This window comes from Oncorhynchus mykiss, chromosome 7, assembly GCF_013265735.2.
Source record: "Oncorhynchus mykiss isolate Arlee chromosome 7, USDA_OmykA_1.1, whole genome shotgun sequence".
Taxonomy (NCBI): domain Eukaryota; kingdom Metazoa; phylum Chordata; class Actinopteri; order Salmoniformes; family Salmonidae; genus Oncorhynchus; species Oncorhynchus mykiss.
Window position 1 is genome coordinate 851900 of NC_048571.1, and position 23608 is coordinate 875507.

The 23608-nt window shown below is 46.7% G+C and overlaps 2 protein-coding genes across 4 annotated transcripts in view; both read left to right on the forward strand.

Annotated features, from left to right (window-relative positions):
- LOC110495362 (ubiquitin-associated domain-containing protein 2) overlaps positions 1–4327 on the forward strand; it is a 29839-nt gene extending 25512 nt beyond the window's left edge. Inside the window, exons 8-9 of one of the 2 annotated variants that reach the window (XM_036981969.1) lie at positions 2786–2989; positions 3083–4327. In XM_036981969.1, coding sequence (XP_036837864.1) covers positions 2786–2989; positions 3083–3196 — 318 coding nt within the window. In that variant the 3' untranslated portion in view covers positions 3197–4327. The remainder of the gene's footprint in view (positions 1–2785; positions 2990–3082) is intronic. The other variant, XM_036981970.1, reaches the window with a different exon arrangement.
- Positions 4328–4661: 334 nt separating this feature from the next.
- Positions 4662–22400, forward strand: LOC110496963 (transmembrane 9 superfamily member 2-like). Of its 2 annotated transcripts, XM_036981965.1 has the most exons (17): positions 4664–5064; positions 5819–5886; positions 9160–9253; positions 9751–9878; positions 11473–11602; positions 11779–11903; positions 12392–12503; positions 12727–12806; positions 12892–13000; positions 15293–15425; positions 16468–16587; positions 16948–17005; positions 17831–17990; positions 18117–18268; positions 18954–19065; positions 20562–20733; positions 21089–22400. In XM_036981965.1, exons 1-17 carry the CDS (start codon positions 4915–4917, stop codon positions 21154–21156), a joined length of 1971 nt encoding a protein of 656 aa, XP_036837860.1. In that variant the 5' UTR covers positions 4664–4914; the 3' UTR covers positions 21157–22400. The 2 variants fall into 2 exon arrangements, with proteins under 2 accessions (XP_036837861.1, XP_036837860.1); XM_036981966.1 differs by lacking the exons at positions 20562–20733; positions 21089–22400 and adding an exon at positions 20457–20555 and having other exon boundaries at positions 4662–5064.
- The last annotated feature ends 1208 nt before the right edge of the window (positions 22401–23608 follow it).

A 23608-nucleotide genomic window follows, 5' to 3' on the forward strand; every position in this document is an offset into this window, starting at 1 on the left:
AATTATTGACTCTCCTCATTTAGTACTTAGTGCCACCACCTCTGGCAAGGATTACAGTCTTCTCCTGTAATGTTTGACAAGGTTAAGGAACACATCTGGAGGGATGTTGGACCATTCCTCTATGCAGATCCTTTCAAGATCCTTCACATCTGTGGGTTTGTGCTTATCAACTTCCCTCTTCAACTCAGTACACGGGTTTTCCATTGGATTGAGGTCCGGTGACAGATGGCCATGGCAGAACATTGATGTTGTTGTCACAGAACCATTTCTGTGCGGATCTTGAGGTATGTTTTGGGTCTTGGTCTTGTTGGAAAGTCCACCTACGGCCAAGTCCCAGCCTTCCTTGCAGAGGCAAGCAGATTGTCAGATACTTGGTGGAATTCATTATGCCATCAATCGTAACCAGGGCCCCTGGACCTCTGGAATTAAAACAGACCCAAAACATCACTGACCCCCCTCCATATTTCACCGTGCCTCTCCTTGTATGCATCTCTGTTTCGACGCCAAACATGCCAATGCTGTATCTGACCAGAACGTTCCATTTTGGCCTCATCTGACCAGAGTACCCTCTTCCAGTCATAATTTGAATTACGTTTGTCAAACTCCAAGCGCTTGCGTCTGTGTCTTGGGGTCAGAAAGGGCATTCTTCTGGCAACCCTTCCAAAGAGCTTGTGGTTGTGGAGGTGGCGTCTGACGGTGCTTTCTTCTGGCAACCCTTCCAAAGAGCCTGTGGTTGTGGAGGTGGCGTCTGACGGTGCTTTCTTCTGGCAACCCTTCCAAAGAGCCTGTGGTTGTGGAGGTGGAGTCTGATGGTGCTTTCTTCTGGCAACCCTTCCAAAGAGCCTGTGGTTGTGGAGGTGGAGTCTGATGGTGCTTTCTTCTGGCAACCCTTCCAAAGAGCCTGTGGTTGTGGAGGTGGTGTCTGACGGTGCTTTTTGAAACCTGGTGACCCCAAGACGCCACCAAGGCCTGCAATTCTTTGACCGTTATTATTGTGGATTTGGTTGCTTCTCTCCCCATCCTCCTCCCCATCCCCAGGGTGGAAAAATGCATTTGCATCCTCTAACCGTGAGGTTTAACTGTTCCATATCTTTAGAGGTCGTTTTATAATTGCCCTGACAGTGCTCAGTGATATATGAAGGTCTTCGACCAGCTGTCTCTTTTGAACTGACAGTTATTTTGTGGACAGCAGGATATTGCATGTGTGTTACCTCATGTTTATACCCTAGTGAAACAGGAAGTGGTGTAATGGCTCAATATAGTTCTTTGAGACTTAGGTACACGTAAATAAGTGGAATCTACTTCCTGGTTGAATTTCGGCAGATGTTACAATAATCATGAAGGGTGCCATTAATTGTGGAACCTTGATTTGGAGGGCATTGATTTTTATTTAAATCAAATTGATTTTGGTGGGTTCCATTGAAGCATTAATAAAGTCCAGTATTTCTCACATGTTGGTATTTTGAGTTTCTTTATCATTTTGTTTTATTTTTGTAAGTTTTGGTTGTGCATTGCCAGTCAGGGGTGCCAGTAATTTTGGAGCCCACTGTACATATGAGATGGGTAAAACAGTATGTAAACATTATTAAAGTGACCAGTGATTCCAAGTCTATGTAATAAGGGCAGCAGCCTCTTAAGGAGCAGGGTTCAGTAACTGGGTGGAAGCTAGCTAGTGATGGCTATTTAACAGTGATGGCCTTGAGATAGATGTTTTTCAATTACTCTGTCCCAGCTTTGATGCACCTGTACTGACCTCGCCTTTTGGATGATAGCGGGGTGAACAGGCAGTGGCTCGGGTGGTTGTTGTCCTTTGTGATCTGTAACATCAGGTGCTGTAGGTAGAGGCAGGTAGTTTGACACCGGTGATGCGTTGGGCAGACCGCATCACACTCTGGAAAGCCCTGGGGTTGCGGGCGGTGCAGTTGCCATACTAGTTGACACAGCCCGACAGGATGCTCTCAATTGTGAATCTGTAAAAGTTTGTGAGGGTTTTAGGTGCCAAGACAAATTTCTTCAGCATTCCAAAAGAGCATGTTGACAGGTAGCCATGCCTCTTTTAGTGTTAGATCAAAGGTACAAAATCTACTCTGACCAAAATATTATTGCAGATCACTTTGATGTGTTTAGCTTTTCTATAAAGGTTTGGAAAAACAGGGAGACCTTTTTTCCTGTCACCTTTAACCTGTATCCAAGGCTTTGTATTTGTAGTCTATGGTTAATGATGGCTGTGGTTACTGACACAATAGCCATGTTGCCAGCTAAGTTATTTGTTGGTGCTGTGCCCTCTTCAAGGTGTCAGGAGCGTTTCCACAGGGATGCTGGACCATGTTGACTCCAATGCTTTCCACAGTTGTGTCAAGTTGGCTGGATGTCTTTTGGGTGGTTTCTTGATACAAAGGAAACGGAGTGTTAGAAACCCAACAGAATTGCAGTTCTTGGCACAAGCCGGTGTGTCTGGCACCTACTACCATACCCCGTTCAAAGGCACTTAAATCTTGCCCATTCACCCTCTGAATGGCACACATAGACAATTCATGTCTCAATTGTCTCAAGGCTTTAAAATCCTTGTTTAACCTGTCTGAACTAAGCTGACTGGGAAAAATCACTTTGAACGGTCCTCTCAGAATTACAAGTTGGAAACTCGGGCATCATCCTAGAGCTCCAACTTCTCTGACTTGAAGATCACTGATGTCGTGATTTTTCCCAGTCTGAGTTCTTTTATTATTTTCCCAGAGTTCCCAGTTGTCTTGAACGCACCATGATTGTCCCTCTCGGTCCTTCCCAGAATGGCCTAATGAACTGGAACAGATTTTTCCCATCGCTGAGACACAGAGGACAGAACCTTCCCCCAGAGCCGCAGCCACACCCCTCTCCACAGCAGCTCCACCCCACAGCTCCACCACTGCTGGAGCCCACAGCTCCTCCACTGCTGGAGCCCACAGCTCCTCCCTTGGTCAACACTCCTGTAGCTGAAGAACAGGTGAGCACTGTGAGTGAGTGCGGACACGGAATTGCGTTTCTTTACCAGTTTTGTGTTAGCATTTCTCTGATGTTTGTGTGTGTTTTATTTCTGTTTCCCTAGGTTGCCAGATTGATGGAGATGGGCTTCTCCAGAATAGATGTTCAGGATGCCCTCAGAGCATCCAACAACGACATCAACGTGGCAACCAACTTTCTACTGCAGCATTTAGGGTAGGGAGGAGTTTGAAAGATGTAGAACCTGAGAGAGAAAAACAACAGAATGAAGTGTGGGTCTGATCCAGTGAGCAGGGTCCTGGGGGTTTGAGGCCAGGGTGACCGGCCTGCTCTGGAGCTCCAGAGGACTACACAGAGAATAACTCAACACAGACTACACAATTACTATGAGGAAAGGAGAGGAGGAGGACAGTAATGCTGCTGCTGTCCACCGTGCTTCCTGAAGGGTGAAGAGGGCTGTCCACAGTGCTTCCTGGTAGTGGGTGCTCAGCCCTGTTCCAGATAGTTTGGATACTCTGTCCTGTCACCTTGCTGCTGAGGGACAGAAGATGGAGGATCAGAAGGCTGCTATTCTCAGGGCTTGTTGCATCTAGTGTCTTCTCTATACTCTAGCATTACCGTGGTTCATTACGGCTTCCTCCACCTCACACACACCTTCGCCCAGAAAACACACACACATTCGCCCAGAAAACATACACACACACACACATTCGCCCAGAAAACACACACACCTTCGCCCAGAAAACACACACATACATTCGCCAGTCCCTAAAGGTTTTCTTTTGTGTCATTTGTCCATGGACAGTGATTACAGGAGTTTGTTTGCTTGACTTCTGCAGAATTAATGTACAATTCCTCAGAATTAATCTAAAATCTTAAAGGGGTTTGAAATGAGGAGAATATACTAAATTATGGAAACTGTCAATCTTGTATACTCAATGAAAAACGTCTGCACATGTAATACTTAGTGGATGGCTTGTATGTTTAGCTGCTCAGTGGCTACATTCTGGTTAACTACACTATGGAATAAAATCATGATGACAAGATATTCATTATTTAAACTGTTTCACTAGTTTTTCACAAAATCATTGAGGACTTAACACTTATTTATATAATTTTTTATTGACTTTTTGTTTTATGTGACTGACTGTATAAACGGGGGTGTGCTTGTTGTTCGGTTAACCTATGCCTGTGTGTGGTGTCATTATGCTACAGATTACAAATTATTAACAATTTAACAAACTGCTTCCAACCACTGAAATATATATGCAGTGTGCTCTGCTGTGGTAACCGTGCTGCCCATACAGCGTTACAACAGTATAATGGCCTAATGAATAAACCTACCTCTCACCTTCAGATGATTTTCTGCTTTAATTCACAGCATTACTCGTATAACATTTTTATTATGCTTTGGGATGACTGTGACAAACATGGCGAATAATAGTTCCCGTTTTGAGAGAAATATTAGTTTTACACTGCCATCTCCAGGTCGTTGTTGGAATAGGCACTTTCTGCCAGAGACGAAATTGTAAGGTGCTCTGAATGTTGCTGTTTGATTCTCAGCGGAATTAGAAATCATGACAATAAACCCGTTTTTAATAATACATTTTTTTTGTCGGAAAATGTCTTTTCTTTAACACAAAGTGCTATTCTTTCAACAACAGCCCAGGCAACTTTACCTCCAGAGTCCCATCATCCTCCACGGAAGAACACGTCCGTGTAGACGCAGATGACGTGTCTGCCCGCTGCAGGAAAAGTCTCTGGGTTATGTAGCTACGGAGGCAGACATATCCCAGCTAGTTAACGTTAGCTACCTTATGTCAACTGTCCTATCTGGTGAATTCAAATGCCAGCTAGCCTGTCACCCCCTGTGTAGACAGATATTAACGTTACGCCAAGAAACGTTTAGCTAACTAGGTTCGTCGAGAGAAGAGGAAAATGTGCTCCCTGCACAGAGCGAGAGGCTCTGTTTTGGTGATCTTCCTTCTGCTACACAGCGCTACAAGTTTCTATCTACCGGGTCTGGCCCCTGTTAGTTTTTGTGAACCAGGACAAACTGGGAAAGAGAATGAAGTACCGGACTGTAAGGTAGTTAGATCTAAAAAAAAAAAAAAGTAAAAAATGCGCCGACGGTTTCATGCTATCTTCCTTCTAATTATCAGCTGGAAAGTAAAGCTAAGCTACCAGTTAACTTGCCTGCTAGCTGCTAATGTTAGCATTCTGAAACTCCTTGGAAGGGATCAGAACAGCTTGCTGTCTTGGTTACCATTTGAAGCTGGATAGCTGTCATAATGATGAATCACTAGGTAACGTTAGTAGAATCTAAAGCTAGTTAGAACCAGTGTTGTTGGCCAACCAGTCACAGTAAGCTATCTGTATTGCATATTGGTCGCTAGAAAGCTAGCTAGCTAATTAGCACCCCCTACGATCTAGTTGGTGCTACTACTTGTGAGACAACTGCTTAACTTGTGTTGTAGACAGCTAATTAGTTCATCCATACTTTTGATCAGAGGTTACTTGTCATTCAAATGTTTAATTATGTCCCAAATTCCGTATTATCCTAATTTAAAAGAGAGCTGTCAACTGCATGACAGTTGTTCTTAGAGGAAGGGCCTGAATAAGAACTGATAAGAATCAATTCCACTGCGGAACAGGGCATAAAGACATCCTGTAAAGTTATGTAGCCCTCCTCCCTCCCATTTCAGATCTCTAGTCGTTAGCCTAATTGTGCCTTTGAGAAAGAAAAAAAACAGCTGTAATGTGTGCTGTAATCTAGATGTTGTTGCCGATATTTGTCATCTACCATTTTGAGAAAATAACTGTGCGTTTGATTGTTTTTCAGTCGACCATCGAGATATTTGTGAACAGACTGGATTCTGTGGAGTCTGTCTTACCCTATGAATACACTGCGTAAGTACATCAGAAACAACAACTTCTTATTGTTCTTCTACAATTCTCAGTCTTGCTGCAGAAGGCTGTGGGTTCGGTGCTTTTGGACAGTGTTCTTATTGTGTAGATGCAGACTTAGTGTACGGGGAAGATATAGGATGCGTTCCAAATGACTCCCTATACAGTGCACTACTTTTGACCAGAGACCTATGGGCCCGTGGCCAAAAGTAGTGCACTGTGTAAGGAATAGGGTGACATTTGTTAGGAACATGGTGAAGTCAGCCAGGGTAGGACTAGGCACACTAATACTGTCTGATAAACTAGAGCATCTCTCTGTCACCATCCTCTCTGACTCTTTCTCCTCTCTGTCACTCACCATCCTCTCCTACTCTTTCTCACCTGTCTCTTTCTCCCGCTCTGACTCTTTCTCCTCTCTGTCACTCACCATCCTCTCCTACTCTTTCTCACCTGTCTCTTTCTCCCGCTCTGACTCTTTCTCCTCTCTGTCACTCACCATCCTCTCCTACTCTTTCTCACCTGTCTCTTTCTCCCGCTCTGACTCTTTCTCCTCTCTGTCACTCACCATCCTCTCCTACTCTTTCTCACCTGTCTCTTTCTCCCGCTCTGACTCTTTCTCCTCTCTGTCACTCACCATCCTCTCCTACTCTTTCTCACCTGTCTCTTTCTCCCGCTCTGACTCTTTCTCCTCTCTGTCACTCACCATCCTCTCCTACTCTTTCTCACCTGTCTCTTTCTCCTCTCTGTCACTCACCATCCTCTCTGACTCTTTCTCCCGCTCTGACTCTTTCTCCTCTCTGTCACTCACCATCCTCTCCTACTCTTTCTCACCTGTCTCTTTCTCCTCTCTGTCACTCACCATCCTCTCTGACTCTTTCTCCCTCTCTGACTCTTTCTCCTCTCTGTCACTATAGCAGCACCAGCGATATCCAACTGTGACTGGAATTCTGAAGTCCATAGACAATGTTAATAATACTCTATTGCAGTGCTTGACTTGGACAGGAACTCACTGGGGCTGAGTTCCGGCACCTCTAATAGAATATTAGCTCTAAAAGTATGATGGAGCTCCTGAACCTAAATACAAACAGTACCGGCACCTATATCAGACCAAGTCCAGCACTGTTCTATTACAGTAGTTCTGCTTCAACAAAATGGCTGCCTATCATGGTTTAGAGAAATAGTCAATAGAAGATATTGGTTTAAGTCAACGAAACAGGCCAGTTTCAGTCCTTACTCTGGATCTGAAAACTCCAATGGCATTAAATCAAAGATGGGATACTTTGATAACAATAGCTACTTAGGGTTATTATGTGGCATCAGAATTACTTTATTTATTATTTTCCTGAGTTAAATGTGATACTAGAGGCCTCAACATGCTCAGCCACAGGAGCTGGAGTTCTGTCACGCTGTTAGAGGACACTAATGCCCCTTTTCCACCAAGGGGTCGTGAAGAGGGTCAGGGGACTGTAATTGAAGTGACGTTGCAGTGTTAAGTGTGCGTGAGAATTGTGGCCTTCTTTATGTTAGCTTGCTGTGTGACGAGAGAGGAGAGGTTGTTGTTGTTGAAATCTGGGTATCAGAGAAAAAGTACCAGCAGCAGATGGTTTAAAAAGGAAGACAAAATGCTCCAGTTTGTGAACTGAAGTAGAAATCATATTAACGTTTCTGCGTTGTTGTTGTGGGAACTCTCAGGGCATGTTCATCTGGTTATGGGCTGGCTTGGTGTTGTGGGAACTCTCAGGGCATGTTCATCTGGTTATGGGCTGGCTTGGTGTTGTGGGAACTCTCAGGGCATGTTCATCTTGTTATGGGCTGGCTTGGTGTTGTGGGGAACTCTCAGGGCATGTTCATCTTGTTATGGGCTGGCTTGGTGTTGTGGGAACTCTCTCAGGGCATGTTCATCTTGTTATGGGCTGGCTTGGTGTTGTGGGAACTCTCTCAGGGCATGTTCATCTGGTTATGGGCTGGCTTGGTGTTGTGGGAACTCTCAGGGCATGTTCATCTGGTTATGGGCTGGCTTGGTGTTGTGGGAACTCTCAGGGCATGTTCATCTTGTTATGGGCTGGCTTGGTGTTGTGGGGAACTCTCAGGACATGTTCATCTTGTTATGGGCTGGCTTGGTGTTGTGGGGAACTCTCAGGGCATGTTCATCTTGTTATGGGCTGGCTTGGTGTTGTGGGGAACTCTCAGGACATGTTCATCTTGTTATGGGCTGGCTTGGTGTTGTGGGGAACTCTCAGGGCATGTTCATCTTGTTATGGGCTGGCTTGGTGTTGTGGGGAACTCTCAGGGCATGTTCATCTGGTTATGGGCTGGCTTGGTGTTGTGGGGAACTCTCAGGGCATGTTCATCTTGTTATGGGCTGGCTTGGTGTTGTGGGGAACTCTCAGGGCATGTTCATCTGGTTATGGGCTGGCTTGGTGTTGTGGGGAACTCTCAGGGCATGTTCATCTGGTTATGGGCTGGCTTGGTGTTGTGGGGACTCTCAGGGCATGTTCATCTTGTTATGGGCTGGCTTGGTGTTGTGGGGAACTCAGGGCATGTTCATCTGGTTATGGGCTGGCTTGGTGTTGTGGGGAACTCTCTCAGGGCATGTTCATCTGGTTATGGGCTGGCTTGGTGTTGTGGGGAACTCTCTCAGGGCATGTTCATCTGGTTATGGGCTGGCTTGGTGTTGTGGGGAACTCTCAGGACATGTTCATCTGGTTATGGGCTGGCTTGGTGTTGTGGGGAACTCTCAGGGCATGTTCATCTTGTTATGGGCTGGCTTGGTGTTGTGGGGAACTCTCAGGGCATGTTCATCTGGTTATGGGCTGGCTTGGTGTTGTGGGGAACTCTCAGGGCATGTTCATCTGGTTATGGGCTGGCTTGGTGTTGTGGGAACTCTCAGGGCATGTTCATCTTGTTATGGGCTGGCTTGGTGTTGTGGGGAACTCTCAGGGCATGTTCATCTTGTTATGGGCTGGCTTGGTGTTGTGGGGAACTCTCAGGGCATGTTCATCTGGTTATGGGCTGGCTTGGTGTTGTGGGGAACTCTCAGGGCATGTTCATCTGGTTATGGGCTGGCTTGGTATTGTGGGGAACTCTCAGGGCATGTTCATCTTGTTATGGTCTGGCTTGGTGTTGTGGGGAACTCTCAGGGCATGTTCATCTGGTTATGGGCTGGCTTGGTGTTGTGGGGAACTCTCAGGGCATGTTCATCTTGTTATGGGCTGGCTTGGTGTTGCTGAAACAGAACGTTTGAAAACTCTCTTTTTCTCTCCTCGTATTCTTCAGGTTTGATTTCTGCGCTATCGACTCCGAGAAGCGCCCGTCTGAGAATTTGGGTCAGGTTTTGTTTGGCGAGAGAATTGAGCCCTCTCCCTACAAGGTGGGTGATGTACACACACACACACACACACACACACACACACACACACACACACACACACTTTAATATCCTGTTGGTATTACATTTCTAATCTCATTACAATGTTCTGCACCTTCATACCTCACTCCGAATGACCGACTCCCCCTTCACTCTGGTGTGTACTACCTGTACCTACATGCTAAATCAGGGATGGGCAACTCTGATGGGGGTGGGGGCCACAAAAAACCTGAACTCATCATGAGGGGGCCGCAGTTGCTCACGTGTCTATACCACATCTACCAACCCAGGATAACAAGTTTAGATAGCTTACTGGATAACAAATGTAGCAATCTGAAATATGTTAGTTAACATGGGCTAGTTGGCTGACCATCACTGACTGACATAACAAGAGAGAAACTGCTGATTCACAGCTAAATGAGAAATGTCACCCTGTGTATTCTACTGGTCTAACTCTCAGCGGGAAGTTGAGTAAATCATTGTATGTCTGTGTGTTGAAGTTTGAGTTCAAGAAGAAGGTGGATTGTAAGCCGGTGTGTACTAAATCCTACAACACCAACAAGCCAGAGGACAAAGCCCACCTGGACTTTCTGAAGAAAGGCATGCTGCTCAACTACCAGCACCACTGGTAAGATATTCATACTGCTAACTACCAGCACCACTGGTAAGATAGTCATACTGCTCAACTACCAGCACCACTGGTAAGATATTCATACTGCTCAACTACCAGCACCACTGGTAAGATATTCATACTGCTAACTACCAGCACCACTGGTAAGATATTCATACTGCTAACTACCAGCACCACTGGTAAGATATTCATACTGCTAACTACCAGCACCACTGGTAAGATATTCATACTGCTAACTACCAGCACCACTGGTAAGATATTCATACTGCTAACTACCAGCACCACTGGTAAGATATTCATACTGCTAACTACCAGCACCACTGGTAAGATATTCATACTGCTAACTACCAGCACCACTGGTAAGATATTCATACTGCTAACTACCAGCACCACTGGTAAGATATTCATACTGCTAACTACCAGCACCACTGGTAAGATATTCATACTGCTAACTACCAGCACCACTGGTAAGATATTCATACTGGTTAGATAGTCATACTGGTTAGATAGTCATACTAGTTAGAGATACATTCTCTGTTTTGTGCAACAGACACATACCTCATTTTCCTCTGAATTGAGATGTAAACACACATTTCCCATACAGGAAGTCTAGAGTTCACAAGCTGGGATTCAACCCAGACTTCAGACACCTGCACTGACTCATGTGGCCAATAGGTGTCGAGCTTGGCTTGTATTGTCCTCTTGACCCCATAGACACCACTGACCCAATCCCAAATAGATCCCTGAACATTAGGCAGTTGTGAAGATCTGAGAGGATGTGATTGGCATTGACCAGGGGTAGGCGACTAGATTAAACCTCGGACTGATTGTTGTCGGAGTGGATGGGAGGGTGGGTCAGAACATCATCATGATAATCATTTGTGCACTGCAAATTGACCATAACTAAGCCCCAAAAAGAGATTGCATTTTAAAATAACATTTTTATACCATGGTCACATTGATACGATTAAATATTTATATAATAATACATTTAGCTGGTCTTTTTTGACCCAAATCTAAAATACAACAAAATAAATACTAACTTTGATGCCCCAAAAACGACTCTTGTTGCCAAGCGCTGGTATCCGAGATATGGTGAAACTTCCTCCTAGCCTATCAGAGGACAGGGTGGAGTTATTACCATATAGCTTACACCTCTCAAATCCAATCAGATCTCCACAAGTGTTTAGGGGTCGGTTTGGGATTGGACCACAGTCTCAACCGCACACTGTCCTTAACCCTGTGTCTACCTCTCCTGTATCTCCCCTCTACCTCTCCTGTATAGTGGACAACATGCTGTATCCCTGTGTCTACCTCTCCTGTATAGTGGACAACATGCTGTATCCCTGTGTCTACCTCTCCTGTACCTCTCCTGTATAGTGGACAACATGCTGTATCCCTGTGTCTACCTCTCCTGTACCTCTCCTGTATAGTGGACAACATGCTGTATCCCTGTGGGTTTCCTGTAGGATAGTGGACAACATGCTGTATCCCTGTCTGTCTCCTGTAGGATAGTGGACAACATGCTGTATCCCTGTCTGTCTCCTGTATAGTGGACAACATGCTGTATCCCTGTGTCTGTCTCCTGTAGGATAGTGGACAACATGCCGGTGACCTGGTGTTATGACGTGGAGGACGGACAGAAGTTCTGTAACCCAGGGTTTCCCATTGGCTGCTACGTCACTGAGGCGGGACGACCCAAAGACGCTTGTGTTGTCAACGTGAGTCCATTCATATCCTGTGTGTGGAGGTTAGGCCTCTGAGTCGGGCCATTTTTTTTGTTGTCAGTTAAACGTTTTTGCTAGATAGACATAACACATTATAAGACATTATAAAGGCTTATATTTGCTTATAACACGTTTATAAAGCGCACCACTTAAGTGTTTCCTCGTTCCAGTCTGACTTTAAGGACAAAGACACATTCTACGTCTTCAACCATGTTGACATCACCATTCACTATCATGTGGTGGAGAACGAGGCTGCTGGGGCTAGACTGGTCGCTGCCAAGATGGAGCCCAAGAGGTAGGAGGTCAAACGGTCGCTCACTTAGGGGACAATCCTCACTGTCACTTAGTCATTCATTGATGTGAAGTTAGAATTCACCCCTTAGGGTTTTCTAGTTCTTAACAATTAATTATTTATTTCTCTGGTCTCCATGAAATGTTCATTTTTAAATGTGTGTTTCTACTCAAAGTAATGATGTCTCTCTTTAATTCACATCAATTATTTATTTATTGTGACTTATTCTCTCCTCCTTCCCACCTCCTCTCTTCCTCCTCTCTTCCTCCTCTCTCCTCTCTTCCTCCTCTCTCCTCTCTTCCTCCTCTCTCCTCTCTTCCTCTTCCTCCCCTCTTCCTCTCCTCTCTTCCTCCTCTCTTCCTCTCCTCTCTTCCTCCTCTCTTCCTCTCCTCTCTTCCTCCTCTCTCCTCTCTTCCTCCTCTCTTCCTCCTCTCTCCTCTCTTCCTGCTGTCTCCTCTCTTCCTCTCCTCTCTTCCTCCTCTCCTCCAAAGCTATAAACACACCAAAGTGGAGGCCCCCGACTGTGCAGGAGGGCCCATGTACCTGAACAACAAGTTCAGTGGAGAGCTGAAGATCGGCTATACCTACTCTGTCCAGTTTGTGGTATGTTTCTAAACCCCACGACCGTTTGTAAATGGAAATGCCTCTGTCTGTGTGACTGACTAGGTTCAGTCTCTGGTTGCCTACGTGCTGTAACGCCGGCTAGCCCACTGAGCTAAAGCCTAGACATACGCTTGGGGAGCTAATGCGAGTGGTCAGGTCTCAGGAGAGGTTAGTCATGTGCTCTGGTCAGTGGGTGTAATATAAATGCTGGTGTTGTATCTAGGAGGACACGCACATCAGATGGGCGTCACGTTGGGACTACATTCTGGAGTCCATGCCCCACACCAACATTCAGTGGTTCAGGTGAGATGCACACACACACACACACACACACACACACACACACCCCTTCTGTCTGTAACTGTGTGTGTATTGTCTTGTCCCCCAGCATCATGAACTCTCTGGTGATCGTTCTCTTCCTGTCTGGTATGGTGGCTATGATCATGCTGAGGACTCTACATAAGGACATTGCCAGATACAACCAGATGGACTCTGTGGTGAGTCTGGTAAATCCTCCACAGTAATCCAGCTGATTGGTTTCCCTTCAGGTCCCACAGTCCCAGTCCGCCATGTTGGTTTCCCTTCAGGTCCCAGTCCACCATGTTGGTTTCCCTTCAGGTCCCAGTCCACCATGTTGGTTTCCCTTCAGGTCCCAGTCCACCATGTTGGTTTCCCTTCAGGTCCCAGTCCACCATGTTGGTTTCCCTTCAGGTCCCAGTCCACCATGTTGGTTTCCCTTCAGGTCCCAGTCCGCCATGTTGGTTTCCCTTCAGGTCCCAGTCCGCCATGTTGGTTTCCCTTCAGGTCCCAGTCCGCCATGTTGGTTTCCCTTCAGGTCCCACGGTCCCAGTCCACCATGTTGGTTTCCCTTCAGGTCCCACGGTCCCAGTCCACCATGTTGGTTTCCCTTCAGGTCCCAGTCCACCATGTTGGTTTCCCTTCAGGTCCCAGTCCACCATGTTGGTTTCCCTTCAGGTCCCAGTCCACCATGTTGGTTTCCCTTCAGGTCCCAGTCCACCATGTTGGTTTCCCTTCAGGTCCCAGTCCACCATGTTGGTTTCCCTTCAGGTCCCAGTCCACCATGTTGGTTTCCCTTCAGGTCTCAGTCCACCATGTTGGTTTCCCTTCAGGTCCCAGTCCACCATGTTGGTTTCCCTTCAGGTCCCAGTCCGCCATGTTGGTTTCCCTTCAGGTCCCAGTCTGCCATGTTGGTTTCCCTTCAGGTCCCAGTCCACCATGTTGGTTTCCCTTCAGGTCCCACGGTCCCAGTCCGCCATGTTGGTTTCCCTTCAGGTCCCAGTCCGCCATGTTGGTTTCCCTTCAGGTCCCAGTCCACCATGTTGGTTTCCCTTCAGGTCCCAGTCCGCCATGTTGGTTTCCCTTCAGGTCCCAGTCCACCATGTTGGTTTCCCTTCAGGTCCCAGTCCACCATGTTGGTTTCCCTTCAGGTCCCACAGTCCCAGTCCACCATGTTGGTTTCCCTTCAGGTCCCACAGTCCCAGTCCACCATGTTGGTTTCCCTTCAGGTCTCAGTCCACCATGCTTTTTCCCTTCAGGTCCCAGTCCACCATGTTGGTTTCCCTTCAGGTCCCACGGTCCCAGTCCACCATGTTGGTTTCCCTTCAGGTCCCAGTCCGCCATGTTGGTTTCCCTTCAGGTCTCAGTCCACCATGCTGGTTTCCCTTCAGGTCCCAGTCCACCATGTTGGTTTCCCTTCAGGTCCCACGGTCCCAGTCCACCATGTTGGTTTGTGGGATGTGTCACATGAGGGCTCTGTCTGTGTGACACTGGCAAGGGTTATCTAGTGCACACAGACATGTCCCTGATGAGGAGTGACAGGGCAGTGGTCTGGTCTACTGGTTCGGTACAGACACACAGACATGTCCATGATGAGGAGTGACAGGGCGGTGGTCTGGTCTACTGGTCTGGTACAGACACAAACACACAGACATGTCCCTGATGAGGGGTGAGAGGGCAGTGGTCTGGTCTACTGGTCCGGTACAGACACAAACACACAGACATGTCCCTGATGAGGAGTGACAGGGCAGTGGTCTGGTCTACTGGTTCGGTACAGACACACAGACATGTCCCTGATGAGGAGTGAGAGGGCAGTGGTCTGGTCTACTGGTTCGGTACAGACACACAGAACCCCAACAACTGGCTCCAAGCTCTGATTGGCTCCAGCCAGCTGGTGGAGGCTTTGGTTATGACCTCGGGGTGTGTGACCTTGTGTACTCTCCATCTACCATTTCTCATCTCCATCTCCAGGAAAACTGACAGCAGATGTTCTCTAGGAAGGCTTGTGGGGGTCACTAGGGGTGACATGTATCTTACCCCCCCACCAGCACCTCTCACCCCCGACCCCCTCCCCTACCAGTATTGTAGTCTCTATCTGTCTCCGAGATCAGTCATTATTTCAGCAGCTCTGTCCCCTCAGCCCCTCCCCCTAGCGATCAGACTCCCTTCAGCCCCTCCCCCTAGCGATCAGACTGACAGGTAGCGTCACCGCAGCGACCAGCCTGCTCGTGTTCCAACCCTCTGAAGTCTATCACCGCTAATTGACAGGAGAGACCCCACTCCCTCATCTTCTCCCCCCTGTTATATCCTGCTGGGTTCCCCCCTCACACCCTCCCTTTCCTCTCCTCATTTGGCCTGAACATTCTTGCTGTTTTCTGATGGTCTTTTTATAGTGAGAGATGTGGTGATGAAGTTGTTATATAGGATAAATCCAGTTGAAAGTGAAACTAAGTGAAGGTCTTCCCCTCCTCCCTCTCTGCTGGTCGTGTCAGGAAGATGCCCAGGAGGAGTTTGGCTGGAAGCTGGTCCATGGAGACGTCTTCCGGCCTCCCAGGAAAGGCATGCTCCTCTCTGTCTTTCTGGGATCTGGAACTCAGATCTTCATCATGATGTTCGTCACTCTCTGTGAGTTCTACAATCTACAGCTCTGTGTTTCTGTCTACCTGTTGTTGACTTGTAGGAATGCAAAACAAACCTTCTACACTTGTCCAGACCATTTATTTGTCATTACCCAAAAACAAATTAGCAAGGTAGCATATAGTATAGAGGAAGTAGTTAGTACTTAGTTACTTCTACTCTGAGATTAGGACTAGTGTTTCACTTATTTAATGCATTAACTGACAGTCATCTTAGTTATTTAATGTAGTCACTGACAGTCATCTTAGTTATTTAATTTAGTCACTGACAGTCATCTTAGTTATTTAATTTAGTCACTGACAGTCATCTTAGTTATTTAATGTAGTCACTGACAGTCATCTTAGTTATTTAATGTAGTCACTGACAGTCATCTTAGTTATTTAATGCAGTCACTGACAGTCATCTTAGTTATTTAATGTAGTCACTGACAGTCATCTTAGTTATTTAATGTAGTCACTGACAGTCATCTTAGTTATTTAATGCAGTCACTGACAGTCATCTTAGTTATTTAATGTAGTCACTGACAGTCATCTTAGTTATTTAATGTAGTCACTGACAGTCATCTTAGTTATTTAATGTAGTCACTGACAGTTATTTAACGTATTCACTGACAGTCATCTTAGTTATTTAATGTAGTCACTGACAGTCATCTTAGTTATTTAATGTAGTCACTGACAGTTATTTAACGTATTCACTGACAGTCATCTTAGTTATTTAATGTAGTCACTGACAGTCATCTTAGTTATTTAATGTAGTCACTGACAGTTATTTAACGTATTCACTGACAGTCATCTTAGTTATTTAATGTAGTCACTGACAGTCATCTTAGTTATTTAATGTAGTCACTGACAGTCATCTTAGTTATTTAATGTAGTCACTGACAGTTATTTAATGTAGTCACTGACAGTCATCTTGGTTATTTAATGTATTCAGTAGCAGAAAAGGACCAACAATAATAAAACACAGTTCAGTCAAAACCAACAGTGTGTTTTATTTTCTGATCCATATACATTGTGCTCCCCTTGTCCAGTCTTTGCCTGCCTGGGCTTCCTGTCCCCGGCGAACCGCGGTGCCCTGATGACGTGTGCCGTGGTGCTCTGGGTCCTACTGGGCACACCAGCCGGCTACGTGGCTGCCCGTTTCTACAAGTGTAAGGGAACATTTGGGCTGAGGGGGGGAAAAGGTCATGACCCCAACTTGACCCTGAAAAGTCGACCAGTCACGACCCAACTGTGCTGGAGGGTAGCTCGTTAGGCCCAATCAGTGTCAGCTGGGGGGGTGATAGTCTCTGTGTCAATTACTGGTTCAGTGTTCTGTAGAGGCCTGTAGCAGTAGGGGTCCCCCCCCCCCCAACCCAACCCTCCCTAGCAACACATGCTCTATGGCCTGAATCCTGCCTCCCTGCTAAAGGCTATATGCCTCAACACCTTGGAAGTCTGTTTGTCTCCCAAGAGTTGCTGACTGTTTCTCTTCACGTCTGCTCTCTCTCTCTCTCTCTGTGATGTCACAGCCTTTGGTGGGGAGAAATGGAAGACTAACGTCCTGCTGACCTGCTTCCTGTGTCCTGGGTGAGTCTGACTTTACATTGGTTGAGGAGATAGACCTTAGTTTGTGGTTACGGTCAGGGTTGATAGTTGACGTCTGTCTCTGTGTTCAGGGTTGATAGTTGACGTCTGTCTCTGTGTTCAGGGTTGATAGTTGACTTCTGTCTCTGTGTTCAGGGTTGTTAGTTGACGTCTGTCTCTGTGTTTAGGGTTGATAGTTGACGTCTGTCTCTGTGTTCAGGGTTGATAGTTGAGGTCTGTCTCTGTGTTCAGGGTTGATAGTTGACTTCTGTCTCTGTGTTCAGGGTTGATAGTTGACTTCTGTCTCTGTGTTCAGGGTTGATAGTTGACTTCTGTCTCTGTGTTCAGGGTTGATAGTTGACGTCTGTCTCTGTGTTCAGGGTTGATAGTTGACGTCTGTCTCTGTGTTCAGGGTTGATAGTTGACGTCTGTCTCTGTGTTCAGGGTTGTTAGTTAACGTCTGTCTCTGTGTTCAGGGTTGTTAGTTAACGTCTGTCTCTGTGTTTAGGGTTGATAGTTGACTTCTGTCTCTGTGTTCAGGGTTGATAGTTGACGTCTGTCTCTGTGTTCAGGGTTGATAGTTGACTTCTGTCTCTGTGTTCAGGGTTGATAGTTGACGTCTGTCTCTGTGTTCAGGGTTGATAGTTAACGTCTGTCTCTGTGTTCAGGGTTGTTAGTTAACGTCTGTCTCTGTGTTTAGGGTTGATAGTTGACTTCTGTCTCTGTGTTCAGGGTTGATAGTTGACGTCTGTCTCTGTGTTCAGGGTTGATAGTTGACGTCTGTCTCTGTGTTCAGGGTTGATAGTTGACGTCTGTCTCTGTGTTCAGGGTTGTGTTTGCTGATTTCTTTGTGATGAATCTGATCCTGTGGGGTGAGGGCTCGTCTGCAGCCATGCCCTTTGGCACCCTGGTGGCCATCTTGGCTCTGTGGTTCTGCATCTCTGTCCCCCTCACCTTCATAGGGGCCTACTTCGGCTTCAAGAAGACCGTGAGTACAAACACACGTCAGTATGTGAATACATTCAAACATACACTCTGTCACACACACACAAGTCTGTGTGCATATCATGCCTTTCATACTCCTCCCCTCTGTCGTGTGATTGGTGCATTTCAGGGGATTGAGCACCCTGTGCGGACCAATCAGATCCCTCGTCAGATCCCGGAGCAGTCGTTCTACACCAGATCTCTCCCAGGGATCGTCATGGGGGGGATCCTCCCGTTCGGCTGTATCTTCATCCAGCTCTTCTTCATCCTCAACAGCATCTGGTGAGTGTCTCAGATCAGCTACCCTGCAGACGTTGCTGCTCTGTTTTGGGACTGCTACACGAGCAGCTTGTCGCGAAGGCAGAACCAGTCAGTGAGGTTAAAGGTGAACGGGTGAGGTTTGGAGAAGTGTGAACGGGGTTGAGTGAGTAACTGACTACGGCTCTGTAGGTTGACTAGTGGTTGGAGTGAAGCAGAGGACCGCATGTTTTAAAGGGTTATCTTTAGGATGTATGGTTGTGTCTCACCAGATGCTAGAGCAGTGGGTTATCTTTATGATGTATGGTTGTGTCTCACCAGATGCTAGAGCAGTGGGTTATCTTTATGATGTATGGTTGTCTCTCCAGATGCTAGAGCAGTGGGTTATCTTTATGATGTATGGTTGTCTCACCAGATGCTAGAGCAGTGGGTTATCTTTATGATGTATGGTTGTGTCTCACCAGATGCTAGAGCAGTGGGTTATCTTTAGGATGTATGGTTGTGTCTCACCAGATGCTAGAGCAGTGGGTTATCTTTATGATGTATGGTTGTGTCTCACCAGATGCTAGAGCAGTGGGTTATCTTTAGGATGTATGGTTGTGTCTCACCAGATGCTAGAGCAGTGGGTTATCTTTAGGATGTATGGTTGTCTCACCAGATGCTAGAGCAGTGGGTTATCTTTATGATGTATGGTTGTGTCTCACACCAGGTCTCACCAGATGTACTACATGTTTGGTTTCCTGTTTCTGGTGTTCATAATCCTGGTAATCACCTGCTCTGAGGCCACCATCCTACTCTGCTACTTCCACCTCTGTGCTGAGGTAAGACACCACACACACACACACACTATCCTACTCTGCTACTTCCACCTCTGTGCTGAGGTAAGACACCACACACACACACCATCCTACTCTGCTACTTCCACCTCTGTGCTGAGGTAAGACACCACACACACACACTATGCTACTCTGCTACTTCCACCTCTGTGCTGAGGTAAGACACCACACACACACCATCCTACTCTGCTACTTCCACCTCTATGCTGAGGTAAGACACCACACACACACACACTATCCTGCTCTGCTACTTCCTCCTCTGTGCTGAGGTAAGACACCACACACACACACACTATCCTGCTCTGCTACTTCCACCTCTGTGCTGAGGTAAGACACCACACACACACACACCATCCTACTCTGCTACTTCCACCTCTGTGCTGAGGTAAGACACCACACACACACACACACCATCCTACTCTGCTACTTCCTCCTCTGTGCTGAGGTAAGACACCACACACACACACCATCCTACTCTGCTACTTCCACCTCTATTCTGAGGTAAGACACCACACACACACACACTATCCTGCTCTGCTACTTCCTCCTCTGTGCTGAGGTAAGACACCACACACACACACACACTATCCTACTCTGCTACTTCCACCTCTGTGCTGAGGTAAGACACCACACACACACACTATCCTACTCTGCTACTTCCACCTCTGTGCTGAGGTAAGACACCACACACACACTATCCTACTCTGCTACTTCCTCCTCTGTGCTGAGGTAAGACACCACACACACACACCATCCTACTCTGCTACTTCCTCCTCTGTGCTGAGGTAAGACACCACACACACACTATCCTACTCTGCTACTTCCACCTCTGTGCTGAGGTAAGACACCACACACACACACTATCCTACTCTGCTACTTCCACCTCTGTGCTGAGGTAAGACACCACACACACACACTATCCTACTCTGCTACTTCCTCCTCTGTGCTGAGGTAAGACACCACACACACACACCATCCTACTCTGCTACTTCCTCCTCTGTGCTGAGGTAAGACACCACACACACACACCATCCTACTCTGCTACTTCCTCCTCTGTGCTGAGGTAAGACACCACACACACACACACACCATCCTACTCTGCTACTTCCTCCTCTGTGCTGAGTTATGACGATCTGGGTATTTCCTGGTTGGGTCATGTGACCAATGGCAATAGTGCCCTTAATGACGAGGATGAAGGGACTGTTTCTCAAATCCTCTTTCCTTGATTCCTAACAGCTTCTCTCTTTAAAAGAGAAGGTCCCAAACAAGGGACCTGGAACCTCCTTCTCCACTACGGTTGAGAAGGAGAGGAGACAGGATGAAAGGAATAACAGGAAGTTTAATTAAGGGAGTGCTACGTTCTCTCTCTCCATCAGGACTACCACTGGCAGTGGTGTTCCTTCCTGACCAGTGGTCTTGTCTTAGTAACGATGTTATAAACACAGAGATATCTAACTGTTCTCTCTGTCTCTCTCCATCAGGACTACCACTGGCAGTGGCGTTCCTTCCTGACCAGTGGTTTCACGGCCGTCTACTTCCTGGTCTATGCCATCCACTACTTCTTCTCCAAGCTCCAGATCACAGGATTGGCTAGCACCATCCTCTACTTTGGTTACACCATGATCATGGCTCTCATCTTCTTCTTATTCACAGGTAGGTAGCTGGGAGGGGGGGGGGGGGGGCATCATACTGTAGCTTGCCATGAGGAGGATGGACTAGGTCAGAGGGCAGAGGTTATCCTCATTAGTCTAGTTCAATGGACTGGACCAAATAGGACTGGGCATCCTCCCACCTTGACTGTTATGCTGCCTTTCTGGGGTTTAGGTTGAGGTGCAGCTCTACTCGTTTTCACACACACACAGTCAGATGGTGTCTGTTGTCGTAGCAATGAGAGTTTCCTAGACAGCAGGATGTGGGATTGACAAATGGCCCTGGGAAAGTGTGATTTTCATAGTTTCTCTCTTTCTGTCAATTACATTTCCTGTCTCTCTCTCTCTCTCTCCATCAGGAACGATTGGATTCTTCGCCTGTTTCTGGTTCGTCACCAAGATCTATAGCGTAGTGAAGGTGGACTGAGTAGTTAACCAAAAACTAAACCAATGGATTTTCCTGTTTACTCTGCCACGCCCCCTCCCCCCTCACCCCGCCCCCCTCACCCTCCCTGGGCTGGAGGGACACTATTGTTACGTTACACCCTGACTGCGTACGGTGACCAGGGCCCACTGGTCTAAATAGGGAGCCGTTTGGAACACAACCCTTGTCTACTGTGTGGAAGACGCATTTTTGTCAGAGCAGCAAGACAACAGAGTCTTCCCGTGTGTGTGTGTGTGTGTGTGTGTGTGTGTGTGTGTGTGTGTGTACACACACATCTATACATAATGTAGTCTGGAGAGCAGGAAATACCTGTTGGAGGTCCAGAACCTACTGCACATCAATGAAACATCCTTTATTCACCTCTGACAAATGGAAACAGGAAATCTAGAAGGTCGTGACTATTAACACCCCCCCCCGGTTACAGTTAGTTTCTGTCCCCACGTTGGCGCACTAAGGTGATTTTACGTTGTCATTCAAACTATTAATAGTGTTGGACAATATGATTGTAAATAACTATTGTTTTTTTTCTAATGCTGATGAATGATTTGGGGTCGTAATAAGCTTTATAATGTGAGATGGAATTCCTCCTCTAACCCATGTTCTGGGCTGGTAGTGTAGTCGGAAGAGAGTCCCAAATGCCACTCTAGTCTGCACTACAAAAGTAGTCTGCACTATGTAGGGAATAGGGTGCAATTTGGGATGAACACATTTTCTCTGGGGTTTGTTTTATTTTGTATTATAAATGCTTGAGTATTAACCAACTGGTCTGTTATTTAACTTTATATTCCAATTACATTATTTTTTGTCTTTATTTTATTTTTGCCTCAGACACGTGCCTCATCAGTAGTTCATTTTATTTTCAAAAACCAACCGTTTGGGATTTTGTGAAAGGCATCATCGACTTCTATGTTCCAAATGGCACCCTATTCTCTATGTCGTGCACTACCCTTGATCAAGGGCTCGGGTCTAATGTAGTGCACCACATAGGGAATAGGGTGCCATTTGGGACATCGTCCATCAGTTATGTGGGGCTCTGATTCTTATATCCTTTCAGTGTAAATATACTCTCTTCATAAATGATACTAGTTTCATTAGTCTGACCGAGCATCTGGGTTCCTTCTCTCCTTCACTGGGTTCCTTCTCTCCTTCACTGGGTTGAAATGATGTAATTATGATCTGAAAAATAAGAAATGGTCCATTTAAAATAAAACAATGTTCCTGTTGGAGTGTTTTGTTTTCCTGTGTCTTTAACAGCGTAGTCAGTGTAAAGTATTGAACAACACAGTCAAGTGAGGTCGATACATTGAACCGGGGCTGAGGAGAGGCCCTGCTGTGGTGCCCACTAAGCTGAGGAGAGGCCCTGCTGTGGTGCCCACTAAGCTGAGGAGAGGCCCTGCTGTGGTGCCCACTAAGCTGAGGAGAGGCCCTGCTGTGGTGCCCACTAAGCTGAGGAGAGGCCCTGCTGTGGTGCCCACTAAGCTGAGGAGAGGCCCTGCTGTGGTGCCCACTAAGCTGAGGAGAGGCCCTGCTGTGGTGCCCACTAAGCTGAGGAGAGGCCCTGCTGTGGTGCCCACTAAGCTGAGGAGAGGCCCTGCTGTGGTGCCCACTAAGCTGAGGAGAGGCCCTGCTGTGGTGCCCACTAAGCTCAGGATGACCTAAAGGTCACATAAAGGCAAGACCTTCTGTTCAATTCGCTGACATTTGTGAGACGGGATCGACGGGGAAGTTCCTCCACAGAGCCATGAGCCATCCATGAGCCAGAGCTCATTGCCAACGGAGGCTTGGTCTAAAATGGTCACAGTGGTCAGGCTGGTTATAATGATCACAGTGGTCAGGCTGGTTATAATGTTCAGTGGTCAGGCTGGTTATAATGGTCACAGTGGTCAGGCTGGTTATAATGATCACAGTGGTCAGACTGGTTATAATGGTCACAGTGGTCAGGCTGGTTATAATGATCACAGTGGTCAGGCTGGTTATAATGGTCACAGTGTTCAGGCTGGTTATAATGGCCAGGCTGGTTATAATGGTCACAGCGGTCAGGCTGGTTATAATGATCACAGTGGTCAGGCTGGTTATAATGATCAGGCTGGTTATAATGGTCGCAGTGGTCAGGCTGGTTATAATGGTCACAGTGGACATGCTGGTTATAATGATGACAGTGGACATGCTGGTTATAATGATCACAGTGGTCAGGCTGGTTATAATGATCACAGTGGTCAGGCTGGTTATAATGATCACAGTGGTCAGGCTGGTTATAATGATCACAGTGGACATGCTGGTTATAATGATCACAGTGGTCAGGCTGGTTATAATGATCACAGTGGTCAGGCTGGTTATAATGATCACAGCAGTCAGGCTGGTTATAATGATCAGGCTGGTTATAATGATCACAGTGGTCAGGCTGGTTATAATGGTCACAGTGGTCAGGCTGGTT